Source organism: Podarcis pityusensis (genome assembly GCF_964106645.2).
Source record: "Podarcis pityusensis genome assembly, chromosome: Z".
In the NCBI taxonomy this organism is placed as follows: Eukaryota; Metazoa; Chordata; class Lepidosauria; order Squamata; family Lacertidae; genus Podarcis; species Podarcis pityusensis.
This window is the reverse complement of record NC_138044.1, coordinates 50,300,784-50,313,084: the sequence shown is the minus strand read 5'-3', so window position 1 is coordinate 50,313,084 and position 12,301 is coordinate 50,300,784. Positions and strand designations below refer to the sequence as shown.

Sequence of the window (12,301 nt, the reverse complement as noted above, 5' to 3'; positions counted from 1 at the left end):
CCCTTGGGTAGCTAATGCTGTGAGGAAAGCACTTTATAGTTATTAAATTCAGCTGCAGTGATGAAATAAGTGAACTGGCAGGCATACCCTGTGTGAGCTTTAAACCTTCCCCAAGCGAGACAGAGCTGTCCCCACGTTCTAGAAACTGGATGGTATCAGCAACTGCCCAGATCAATGAATGGGTTGCTCCTCAGTTGGTTATCTTGATCAGCCAGTACCTAAATTCTTCTGTTTCTTCCCTTTAGGAGCAGGAGTGGCTAACACAGGCTCTCCAGCTGCTTTGGACTACAACTCCTATCAGCCACAGCAAATGACAATGGATGATGGGAGCTGTAGTCCCAATATCCAAGGGGACCACACGACAGCTTCCCCTGCTCTAGAGGAAAGTGCCTTTATGGTATATTTAGGCTCAGAAGAGACCACCACCCCCACACCAAATATGCTGTACCTCTTCAGTGGAAGCTGGTTTGTTAGCCAATTTTGGCTGAAAAGCAAACAGATGCTGCCAACAAGTATGCTTCTGTTCCCGAGCAGAGTGAAAGCTTCAACAGCTTGTTTACTTCCGAGACTTCTCCCTTTATTTCACAGAAAGGCTGAGTATGATCATGGGTATCAACTTAAGCTTATTCCCATTTATCAATGATCTATAGATGAGCCTTCCTAGGCACTCTGAACCCTGACATGGTCAACATTCTTTGTCCCTGGGTGTCATTACAGAGGTTGGAGGTTGACAGCAGCATGTGTTTTTCTTTGTCTCCCATCCAAGTACTAACCAGGCCCGACCCTGCTTAACTTCCAAGATCAGATGGGATTGGGTGCTTTCAGAGTGGTGTGGCTGCAGGCTTAAAAGAATTGTTTGGAATTTTGCTGGCATTTTTCATGTCCATTCTGAATGCATCACGACTCACACTAGACTTTGAAACTGCTTCCCAAAAGAAGTAAAATAACCCTAACACTGGTCTAATATAATAAATTATGAGTGTATTTAGAAACGATTACAGGAATAAAACACACACAACTCATGCTTTTGAAAGAGCGCAGAGCCTGGCGGAAATCTATTTCAGTACAAGTTGCGCCTTTAATCTTAAATGTTACAATACAAAATAATAATAATAATAATAATTGGTCAATGGCATAAGAGCAGTTAACTTTTATACACAACTTTTCTACGAAAACTGCATTCCTCCAGGAAGTTTTCAAATGCAACTGGATTGAATTTCAATTTGAGGGAGTATTTGTTCTTATACACAATAGTTAAGTCCTTCAACACATTAATTAAATGCATTTAAAAAAACAATAAAGGATCAAAAATAAAATGAAACTCAAAAAGGCTTCAGAAACGGAAGTCAGAAACATAAATCATATTCATGGAGTGCTTTTTGCCACATCCACGGCTAGTGAACCTTTCTGGTTTTCTGACCAATGGTCAGTATATTTCCTTTTGCAGTTTTGCCTCGAATTCAAAAGAGATAACAACATTTAGAGTGAACTTGCTAGCTTGCAAACAAGTATATATATATTTTTTGGTTGTGTTGAAAACAATAGGCTTTACTAGGACAACAGAAGAAATGAATAGAAATACCAAGATTCAATGACATCATAACTGGGATGTTAAGACTTGGCATAAATTAGGCTCCAGCAGAGCATTTGGAAGATTTTAACAGCATTTAACTTGCTGATATGCCAGGAAGCCTTAATCAAATACTAGAACATTCTCATATAGTGGTCACAAGACTCAAAATAAATACTGACCTCTTTCTATATTAAAAAAAGAACACAAAAAAACCAAAACCCAGAATCTTATTCTGCATTCTTCTTACAGCATACGGGATCTGTACATATTTTATTTTTGGACAAAACATGATGTGTTCCACGCAGCACAGAGCAATTGAGGTATGATGTCCAATAAAGGTGGCTAAATTCCATAGTGAGAGTTAAGCAGGAACTCTTAAATCTAAGACAGGTTGTGTGTTCCCCCCACTCCTGCAGCCTCCAGAAGTGAAGACTTGGTTTTCAGTTGCCATTAGCCACGGGTAAAGCAGGGAGACTAGAAGAGGTGGTGAGTGGGTGGGAGCAGGGGGGAAAGAATGAACCACAGCCCTTTGGCATGAGTACTGAAGCTCACAGCTTATAGTCAACAGCAGCTTGAGTCATCTCCAGCAAGGAATGCTAGGCAGTAGAAACCATCTTAACAGGAATAAAGATCCAAATGGTTCAGCACATGCTCTTGGAGCTGCAGGATTCTTTTCTTTTTTTCCTATGCACTGTCTGCTTTTGCAAAAGAGAGGACAACAGTTTCCCTCCATGGTTCTTAAGTGAAGGTAAATGCAAAATGTACTTCTTTACAGTCTTCCTATGGCACAGTTATGTCTGCTTTGCACGTTAAACCTTCTGTCTTTCCCTTGCTGCACAAAATCATTGAACCTAACATATTCCGCATCTTGGAAGATTCATTTAGTCCAGAAACCATGCTTCCTATTTCAATGTTTGCTGTTGTTTTGACACTGTACACATTTACATCTCATTTGTATAGTGTTTCAGGGTAGGTGTGTTGTTCTCTCCAAACACTGCAGACTAACTAGCTACATAATATTGACATGCCGCTCATCGAAGGCTCACACATGAACACTTCTGGCAGCTCAATGACATTTCTAACAGTCAGGCAGTAAAAAAAAAAGGGGGGGTCCCAACCCCTTTCAGACTTTATAAAGCCTTTTTTAAAAAACAAAACAAAACAAAAACAAAACTTAGAAATCATGGATGTCTTATTCATTCCGTTTAACTTGAACCTGTTTAAAAGATGACAGGGAGGGAGAGAGCAGATTTTAAAATAGTACAGAATAAAAAAAGAGAAAAGCAGGTTACTTAACTGAACATGACAGCTACGTTTACTGGCAGAAAGGCAGAGTTTTTCGTAAAGTTAGCTAAGGTTGAGAAATATCCCTGGATTCTTTTGCAACAGGGATTTTTTAAAAGTAAAAGGATTTTTTTTAAAAGTAACAAAAACTAACCTAATCATTGGCAATTGCTCAACTTAAAATATACCACAAATAACTACACTATTTTAACTGTGGCTCCCCTGGAGGGCTGGCAGGTGAGAACTTCCATACCTAGTTTCCATTGAGCTGCTGCGAAACTCCACTATGGTCAGCTATTGACCTCTCGCGGCTTTTACTCTCTCGCTCTTCGTCCTCTTCATCTCGCTCATCGTTTCCACTGTGGTTTTTACAGTAAAGCCTAAGAAGACAATACAAAGTAGGGGCGGGGGGAACAACCCATGTCACAGGGTGTTCATCTAGTCCAGTGCGTGCCATTGTGATCATGTTTACGTTTGCTTTTTAATGTATTCCACCAGTTGCGTTTTATGAGCTATTGTAAAACCAACCTGAAAATGTTTAAGACCAGGGATAGAAATGTTTTAAATAACCTAAATGAATGGGTAAATATTCTTAGGGCAAGCCAAACAGATTTAGTGGTTCTAACTTGAGATAGGCAAGGCTATCGTGTCTCTCACTTATGCATTGCTTCCTTGCTGTTGTCAATAAATGGGGCTAAGGTTCCTCAATCACTGTAAAGCTAATGGGGGGGGGGAGAGTAGGATGGGACTGATCTCTGAAGGTATTAGTAGTGAGGCTGAATTTGACCAAAACCCTTTCTTCCCTTGCAGCAAAATATCTTCCACCAAACTACTGTCCAGAGAATAAAAAGACTTTGGAGTGTTTGACCAAATCTGTGCTAATCCAGTTCTTGCTGGTCCTTCATGGGTCTCTTATACATAGAGATAAGGTCACATGCAGATCCCACAATAATTCCTAACCCCTTCAGAGCAGCCAGGCTAATCTAAAAGCCTAATATGCAATTGTGAAATACAATGGACCATTGTCATTTATTTGGGTAGTTACATAAGGGAGTGTGGAAAGTATTCATCTCTGTTCAGTATTCAGTAGCATATAAGGGATGAAATGGAGACAATAAATATCTAGCATATATTTGGTATTCAGACAAGTCCTACTCACAGTTAACCAACTAAAATTAATGTACATTAATATTTTAAATCTTTTTTTCCCTGAAAATTTTCCAGTGCCCTATGTCTACTGGAATCTCATTTAGCACTTACTTAGCATTGATTTAATCAACAAAACTAAAAGAAGTATAGCATTTAAATTTTATATGCTATTTAAAATCTCTCAAGATTTTCCAGTAGCCAAAATATTTGTACTGGAATATTTGATTAGGGAGAAAAATAAGCACTGTTGAACTACACTAATAGCCCAATCCAAGCATGTCTATTCAGAAGTAAACGGCTCCTTTACTCAATGGGACTTATTTTTCATCAAATGTGTACAGAAACAACCTAATGAATCTTACTTCTAATTAGGTACAAAAATGATCACTCTGTGTTATACTCAATCCAATTCAAAGCTTATTTATAAAACACATTTTACTGAAACACTTGTAAATATTATAAGCCATGTCAACTCATGGCATGTGTTAGTTTATGTGGCTTAAATTAAGGAGCTGGGGGGGGCCAGAATGAAGGCACCAAAAACCATTAAGAGTACTAATTCTAACATGGCACAAAGCCCTAAGCGCGCAAGCGCGCGCGCGCACACACACACACACACACACACACATCACAGCCACCTGAATAAAGTTCACTACAATTCTCAAACTGTCCATGTACAGATATATTTATTTACATACATAATGTATACCCCCAATGAATACTTCAGTACGTATTCTTGTTCCCAGCATGGCTAACAATAGCAATAAGCATACAACTAAAAATCTATTAAGTTATTAATTAATTTTATATTGGGAATATGTTTTTTCCAAGTCCCAACAAAAAATACATAGCAGCTGAAAGCTTTGTGGGAGCTTTTCTGCTTCACACCACTGCTTGTTAAGATGCTGTCTTTGGGTGTGAAAAGCACTTGTTGAACTCAATCCATTGGCCATGGCTTTCCTTCCAGGTTCCTAACACTGCAAATTCTTTAGGAGGAACTAACTGAATCAGTTGGGCACAAAAAGCCAGAACTAAGTATCATTCTATCCTCCCTGCACTGCAAAGCAATCCAACAAGACTGTGCTCAAGACGTCTGAAGGCACTTTCCAGGTAAATCAAGCTAAGACACTCAAAGAAGGAAAAACAAATAAGGCGACATGAAGCCAAACCACCAAATCTGAAGAGACAGAACTTGCACCACACTGTTCAGGAAATGCCACTTTGTGACCAACCTTTGGGGTCAGACACAATGGCAATAAGGCCATTAGGCAATTTGGGTGTGAACCTGGGGTGCTGGAGAGCAGTCATCCATAAGAAGAACTGTCATAGGAAACTGCAGTTGGTGTTGAAACCACCTAGAAAGGGTCAGAAGGCAAGTGATGGCCTGAGCTCCCAGAGAGACAACACTGGGCTGGACAAACAGCCTGATGTGCTGTCATCTCACTTTGGCCATCACTTTCAGCAAATCCCTTCTCAGCTTCCATTTGCTATTTGCTTTGGGAGGGGCGCGCACGAAGAAATAACTGCGTAAGAACTATTCAGCTAATTATAAACAGGAGTGGGGAGCTTGTAGCCCTCCAGATGTAAGTAAACTCAATTCAGCCCAAGCCAGCGTGGCCAATAGATGATGAGAGTTGTAGTTCAGCTACAAGGAAGGTCACAGGTTCCCCATCCCAGGTACAGAAAACGCTATTAATACAGACCCACTAAATCAGAGGTTGGGAACCTGTGGCTCTCCAGATGTTGCTAGGCTACAACTCCCATCACCCCTGACCACTGGCCATGCTCAGCAGGGTTGCTGCAAGTTAGAAGCCACCTACAATTGAGGACTGCAGACTCCCCACCCCTGCACTACATTTAGGAACACAAAGAACATGGTTGTAGAGCAACGTTTCAAAAGCATGCTTTTTAATACATTAAAACATACAAGTTTAACTTTGGCAGAATGCCTTGCTAATTTCAAAACAGAACGCTTACTGGAAACACTATTCTGTGTTAAGCATAGTGAAGAAGTCTACAGTCTTCAGTGGAACAAATTGAAATATACTGCCTCATGTGAGTTTCCTGTTGGCCAAAACATACGTGCCTCTCTATTCACATCAGTTCAACTACATAGAAATGATAACCCCATGGCCAGCCTGCCCTATGCTCCAGTAAAGTGTGTGGCAAAGTAAGAGAGAATGGCATTTACTTGTAAATTCCTCGTGACATGTTCTCAATGTATTTTGCTTTGTCTTGCACTCCACAGTGGTAATGGTAAGTCTTGATACAGGCTTTGATTTCGCATCCAATAGTTGCACCAGACTGACTACAAAGGGTGCATTTCTGTTATACAGAGACATTAGAGGGAGGAGACAGAGACACACACACAGAGAGAGAGAGGGGGGGGTAGGGGGGAGAGAGAGAGGTATTAATCTGTATCTTTCTGCTTCACAATAAATTTCATATTATTAAAGTTCTCATTTCTGGTAACATTTTTCAACAGCACGCAAGCAGTTTGCTGGGGAATTCATGTTATTACAACTTTTAAAAGTAGATACAGCCGCTCAACATGCATTACTTTCTATCGGCAGTAGTGGCTAATGTGAGAGACCAGGGGAGACTTGGCTCCAAACCTCTGCTTTACTACAAAGCTTATTCTGTCACTTTGGGTCAGGCACTGTTCTCAAGTCTACAGTTGCTGTGAGAAGAATGGGTGCAAGGAATCATGTCTGCAGCACTCAGCTCTTTGGAGAAGAGGCAGGGTAAAAGCCAGGTGGGTGGATAGGTCAGGCTCAGACAAGAAGGACATACCATTCTTTTCCCTCGTTTGATTTCTTGAAGTACAGTTTTAATATCAAAATCACCAAACTCTGCCCTTGAAGTTGTTGTCAATTGTACAGTGCCAGAAGAGAACAGCTAGGAAGAAAGGAGAGGCAAAATATTAGGAATGTGGGAAACCTTGGCTGTGTGGGACGTCAAAAAAGGACATGTGACAGGCAGATGGCGATGTGCTGAGGCTTTAAAAGGGGTATGGGCACATTCACTGAGGGGAAAAGAAATCAGTCAATGACTACTAAGTACAGTGGTGCCCCGCAAGACGAATGCCCCGCAAGACGGAAAACCCGCTAGACGAAAGGGTTTTCCGTTTTCAATGTGCTTCGCAGGACGAATTTCCCTATGGGCTTGCTTCGCAAGACGAAAATGTCTTGCGAGTCTTGAGATTTTTTTTCCGCTTTCCCCCCCCTTTTTCTAAGCCGCTAAGCCTTTAATAGCCTTTTAGCAGCTAATCCGCTAAGCCGCTAAGCCTTTAATAGCCACTAAACCGCTAATAGCGCTAATCCGTTAAGCCGCTAATAGGGTTGCTTCGCAAGACGAAAAAACCGCTAGACGAAGACACTCGCGGAACGGATTAATTTCGTCTTGCGAGGCACCACTGTATGCTAGCTATATAGGTTCAGAGGCAGTACACAGTGAGGGGATAAGTCTTGGCTTCAAGGCTTGTTTATAAAGGCATCTTGGAAACATCTGGCTGGTAACTATGGGAAAGAGGATGCTGCACTAGATGAACTTTTGGTTTGACCCTGAAGCACTTTTTATGTCATTAAACTAGGTGGCACCGTGAAGTGTGCAAGCCCTGGCTGGTAGACGGCTATATTTCAAATTAATGTGAAGCTCTGAGGAGGTGGACATCCAGCTTATGATACTATGTCATGGGAAAAGTTTCACTGAAAATGTTTGAACTCCCAGAGAATAAGGACAAAATGACTTTTCTCACCATGCACTTGTAATGTGCAGCTGCCTTTTTGGCATTGAATATATGAAGCTTCCCTCGAGCTTCATTTTCTTCTTCACCTGCATGACAGAATCCACATTTAGGTTTTGTATCACTGGGGCTGCTTCTGTGTGGCGATCTGTCTCTCTGGAAGAAAAAAACTTTTCTAAAATGTGCCAGAACAAGAAATATGGTTTCAACACAAGGCAACAAAGTAAGTTCATTATAAAAAAGAGACCTAGACTTCTTTGAGAGGTTTATAAACAAACATAGAAGGCACTTACATAAGAACTGCTTTCTACATCATCTGTGCCATGTGAAGATGTGGATCGAGTATCTTCTGGCTGCCCTTTGAGACTCAATTTTCTGGGCCTTCCTTTGCGCCCCTTCTTTTTGGGAGGGGATGTTTCCAACTCATTTAGTTCATTTAAACCTTCTCCTAAATCTGAAGGAAGAAAACCCCCACACATAAAAAGGCTAGAATGGTTTTTCACAAGCTCCTGTAGGGTACACACCCACTGGCACAAAAGATTGCCTGGGGAGGAAAGCAGGGCTTGCTTTGACACGGCAGCAGCAATTTATTGGGCTAAATCCAGGCTACTTTTTAATTATTTGAAAACCTGTGTTATAAGACCCCAATGTTCCCCACTGCCATAATCACAATAACCTGGGAAAGCAAGTTCCAAATAACTTATGTAAGCTCACTTCCAGTTATAGGAAGGGAGGAACTGATACGGCTAAAGTTCTCCCATGTTCACTTCTCCCATTACTTCTGAATATACATAACAGATTCCCAGAATAAGCAGCCAAAGAGCAAAAACAAGTATTTTCTTACAGTGTTCCTTGAATTAAACAGTGCAGTTATTAGAATGTCTACTCAAACCATTAGGGCTTGCTTATTCTGCTTGTTCAATGTACTGTACACTGAATAGATTGTTGTTCTGTTCTTGCTAATAAGTCTTTTGAGACAATAAAATATGCAGGCTCCCATTTCTCTAGAGGTCAAAGCACACTCTGCTCATGGAGTTTTGATTAAAAATGTGGACACTTTTTCAATGAGCCCAACTTCAGCCACACACCAATAGTGAGGGAACAACCAATAGTGAGGGAACACACCAAAGGCTGAGGGAACAGCCTTTTTGGTATTTTTGAGGGAAAAGTAATTCCACGTGTGCAGACAGGTTAGAATTCACAGTGGAATTTAGGCCAGATAATGGAACATGTTAGGTAAAGGTAAAGGGACCCCTGACCATTAGGTCCAGTCGTGACCGACTCTGGGGTTGCGGCGCTCATCTCGCTTTATGGAACATGTTATACACAGCCAATTCCCTTTTTTTTTTTTTACAACATTAGTGTGCAAATTAATGCATTCAAATCAGAAACAAAGCTAGACACCACAGCTGCAGATAAACTTTGAGAAACTCGTCTCTGTAGTGTTAGGATTTAGTTCAGAAAGAAAGCAACACATCATAAGGTTTATAAACTCTTGCAAATAGTAGTGAAAGTGTGAAGAGAACTTTTTCCTCCTACTCCCATAATACTAGACCATCACACAATGTGCTACTGGTTGCTAGAATAAGATGTGCTGATTGCTTAAATGGCATTAAAAGACAAATTCAGAGAGGATGATAGGCCCATGTGCAACCTCAGTTTTCAGAGGCAATACTATGCTATGGTTTAGTGCAGAGCTTTCCAAACTTTTCACGTTGGTGACACACTTTTTGGACATGCATCATTTTGCGACACAGTAATTCAGTTTGCTAGCAAACTGGAGGTTAAACTAACCCCTTTCTAGCCTGGTGAGAAGTGTGGGGAGCATTCATGCAACACACCCACACACTGTAGCTGACACACTAGTGTGTCACGACACAGTTTGGAAAGCTCTGGTTTAGTGATCCGTGGACAAGCCTCCCATTCTCCTCCTTCTACCACTTCAGCAGAGATTAGTGTCACTTTAGAAGAATAGTGACTTGCCATGTCATAGGACCCAGAAATTCTGGCTCAAACCCTGATTAGCTGAGCTGGCTTTTGGCTTGTTTAAGGACTCTTCTTTGCTTATGCTTGTGATCAAGGAAGGTTTACTCAAAGAGTAATTTATTTCTTATTAATATGCTTCTGCCCTCATCCTATTTTCTCTTGACTGGAAAGCGTGTACTTTTTGATGCAGAACTACTTAAAACAATGAGCTATGAATAATTTTACCTTCAGAGTTGTGTGGTGCTTTCTTGTGTTTTCGACATAATATCCTAGGGATAGAACATTGGAGAGAGCAAAGTCAGCCACAAAGGAAAAGCTTTTATATCTGCTTAGAACTATACCGTCACTAACAAGACTTCAAGGCACTTTGCACTGAAAGAAATCCACCTCAGAAAATCTCTGCTTAAGTACAAAAGTTGGTTCCTTTAATGGTGGAGAAATGCAAGTGGTCCTTACATGTAAATGCCTTGAGAAGGTTTCTCTCGGATCTGAGCTTTATCATGCAACGCACAATAGTAGTGATAAGTCTTGTGGCAGGTTTTTACATCACAACCAACAGTTGCTCCAGGACAGTGGCATAAGGAGCACATCTGAAAGCAGGAAAAAGACACACATTTGGAACCTTTCTTCTTACCAGCAAAGGCGATTAGAGCAGAACTGAGGGAAAGGAAGCTTATTGCACTGAATTGGTACTGCTATTTCTTTTGCATGATACTTTAGAATGTGAAAAGGAAGCTGCACCAAATTAAAGGCAGAGGAAATGTGTATTCAGTCCGAATAGACAGGGATTATACTGTACTTCAGTTTCCATGTTAAGTCTGTTACAGCAAAAACACAAGTTAAAGGCACCTTAAAAAGCAACTAATTATGGTATAATAGCTTTTGAGCACTATGGTCCATGAAAGCTTATGCCATTGTTGGTCTAAGGTGCCATTAGACTCTGAGATATTCTACACTTATATATCACCTACTAACTCGGATAAGTAGCAAAGCTACACTTCTGAGTTACACTGTGTGTATCTATCTGGCACACACATGATCTTCAGACACTCCACTGAAATCAAGAGGAAATGCAGAAGCCCCAAATACAACTAGCTTTGTATATTAGGCAAGAAGTGAAACAGTCTGTATTTAAGTAGCTGCCAAATTAATCCATGATTTGCAACACAATCCAATCACTTTAGGAAACTTATCGGTGTACAAAACAACTTCTATTAAAATCTTTTCAAGATCAGATGTTTGGCAATGCAGACAATTCTGTTACTGAAAACAGCTGCAAAACTACTGTTGAGCACAAAAGCAGCATAAGAGAGTGTTTGCCTCCTCCAAACACTGTTTTGTTGCAGTAGCTGTTCTCCTATGGCAGCTTTCTACACAAATACATTACAGTGCAGTGGTATAGACACACACACACACAAAAAGGAGGGGGTTTCTTCAAGAACAGTGGCAATTCACTTTAAAGCTCCCTAGACCTTGCTGTGCCAGAAAATACATTCACAGGATGGAGCAGAATGACCCAGGGGTGTTGCATCCCGTTTTGCAACTGGAGATGAAATGGAAATGTGCTGCCCCCTTCCTGCTGCCCACGTCATGTCTCTCTTACCTGCACTGCATGCTGGTGCAAAGCGCTGGCAGTGGTATCACCTTCCAGCAAAACCTTGTGAGATCTCACAATCTCTGGAAGAGCTCACAAGATTTCAGTGAGACCTTCCTGGAAACTGGCACTGCTGCTTCTCTGCTGGCAGTTTTATCAACTTACTGAACAAAATTTCATTTCGAGTTGAGCTTTTTCACTTTCAAGAGCTAGAAATGCCATCTTACCAGCTTGGTACCTCTTTTTATTTCCTTTTCAACATCTTCAATGGAAAAGCCTCCAAGACTCTCATTATCAGAGTGTGAAGATACCAAAGCAGATGAAAAAAGCTAAAAAGAGACAAAAAGAGAGAACGAGCTAATTGTGACTTCAGGACTGATTAAATTAAAGACAATATCAGAACTTCTACATTAGAGAGAGGTTTCTTAACATGCAGTACTATAGGAAGTTATGAATATATAATGTTCTGTTCTAAAGCGTTTTAATGGGCAGTATGATTCTATGCATAAGCTTACTTGGACATCAGTCCTATGAATTCAACAATGTTGACGCCTGCCTGTGGGGGGGGGGGACACGCTAAAAATAACAATGAGGGGCAATTGAGGGGAGAATTACCAGGGTGGAGGAAGCCTCAAGTACCCCCTCCCACCTGTCAAACTCCTCTTAGCCCACTGCAGCAGTGTTCTGCCCTAAGAGCAGGCTTCCAGCAGTGTTTGGGAGCACTTACCATACACTTATGATGTGCTGCCACCTTCTGGTTTTCAGAAAGCAGTAGCTGTCCACATTCGTTATCTTTGTTGGATCTGCAGAAGCCGCACTTGCGCTGCCTGCCGGGTCCCTTTTTCTGTCCAGCTGCTGCCGACATGATTCTTATGGCAGTTCGAAGAATGCTACTTCAAGCCTTGTCAATGCAACACAGAACAACAAAAAAGAGGGTACAAACAATCATGTTAGCCTCTCTCTAGTTCAC

General features: G+C 41.1%; 1 protein-coding gene across 3 annotated transcripts in view; it reads right to left on the bottom strand.

The window, feature by feature from the left end:
* Positions 1–1,022: 1,022 nt before the first annotated feature.
* The window catches only part of PHF6 (PHD finger protein 6), a 32,819-nt gene continuing 21,540 nt past the window's right edge, over positions 1,023–12,301 (bottom strand). For all 3 annotated transcript variants that reach the window (XM_080990424.1, XM_080990423.1, XM_080990422.1), the window contains 10 exons: positions 12,059–12,232; positions 11,559–11,660; positions 10,194–10,327; positions 9,963–10,006; positions 8,045–8,205; positions 7,764–7,907; positions 6,800–6,904; positions 6,198–6,331; positions 3,111–3,237; positions 1,023–2,789 (listed from right to left, as the gene is read on the bottom strand). In XM_080990424.1, the coding sequence (XP_080846550.1) occupies positions 3,111–3,237; positions 6,198–6,331; positions 6,800–6,904; positions 7,764–7,907; positions 8,045–8,205; positions 9,963–10,006; positions 10,194–10,327; positions 11,559–11,660; positions 12,059–12,196 (1,089 nt within the window). In that variant the 5' untranslated portion in view covers positions 12,197–12,232 and the 3' untranslated portion in view covers positions 1,023–2,789. The remainder of the gene's footprint in view (positions 2,790–3,110; positions 3,238–6,197; positions 6,332–6,799; positions 6,905–7,763; positions 7,908–8,044; positions 8,206–9,962; positions 10,007–10,193; positions 10,328–11,558; positions 11,661–12,058; positions 12,233–12,301) is intronic.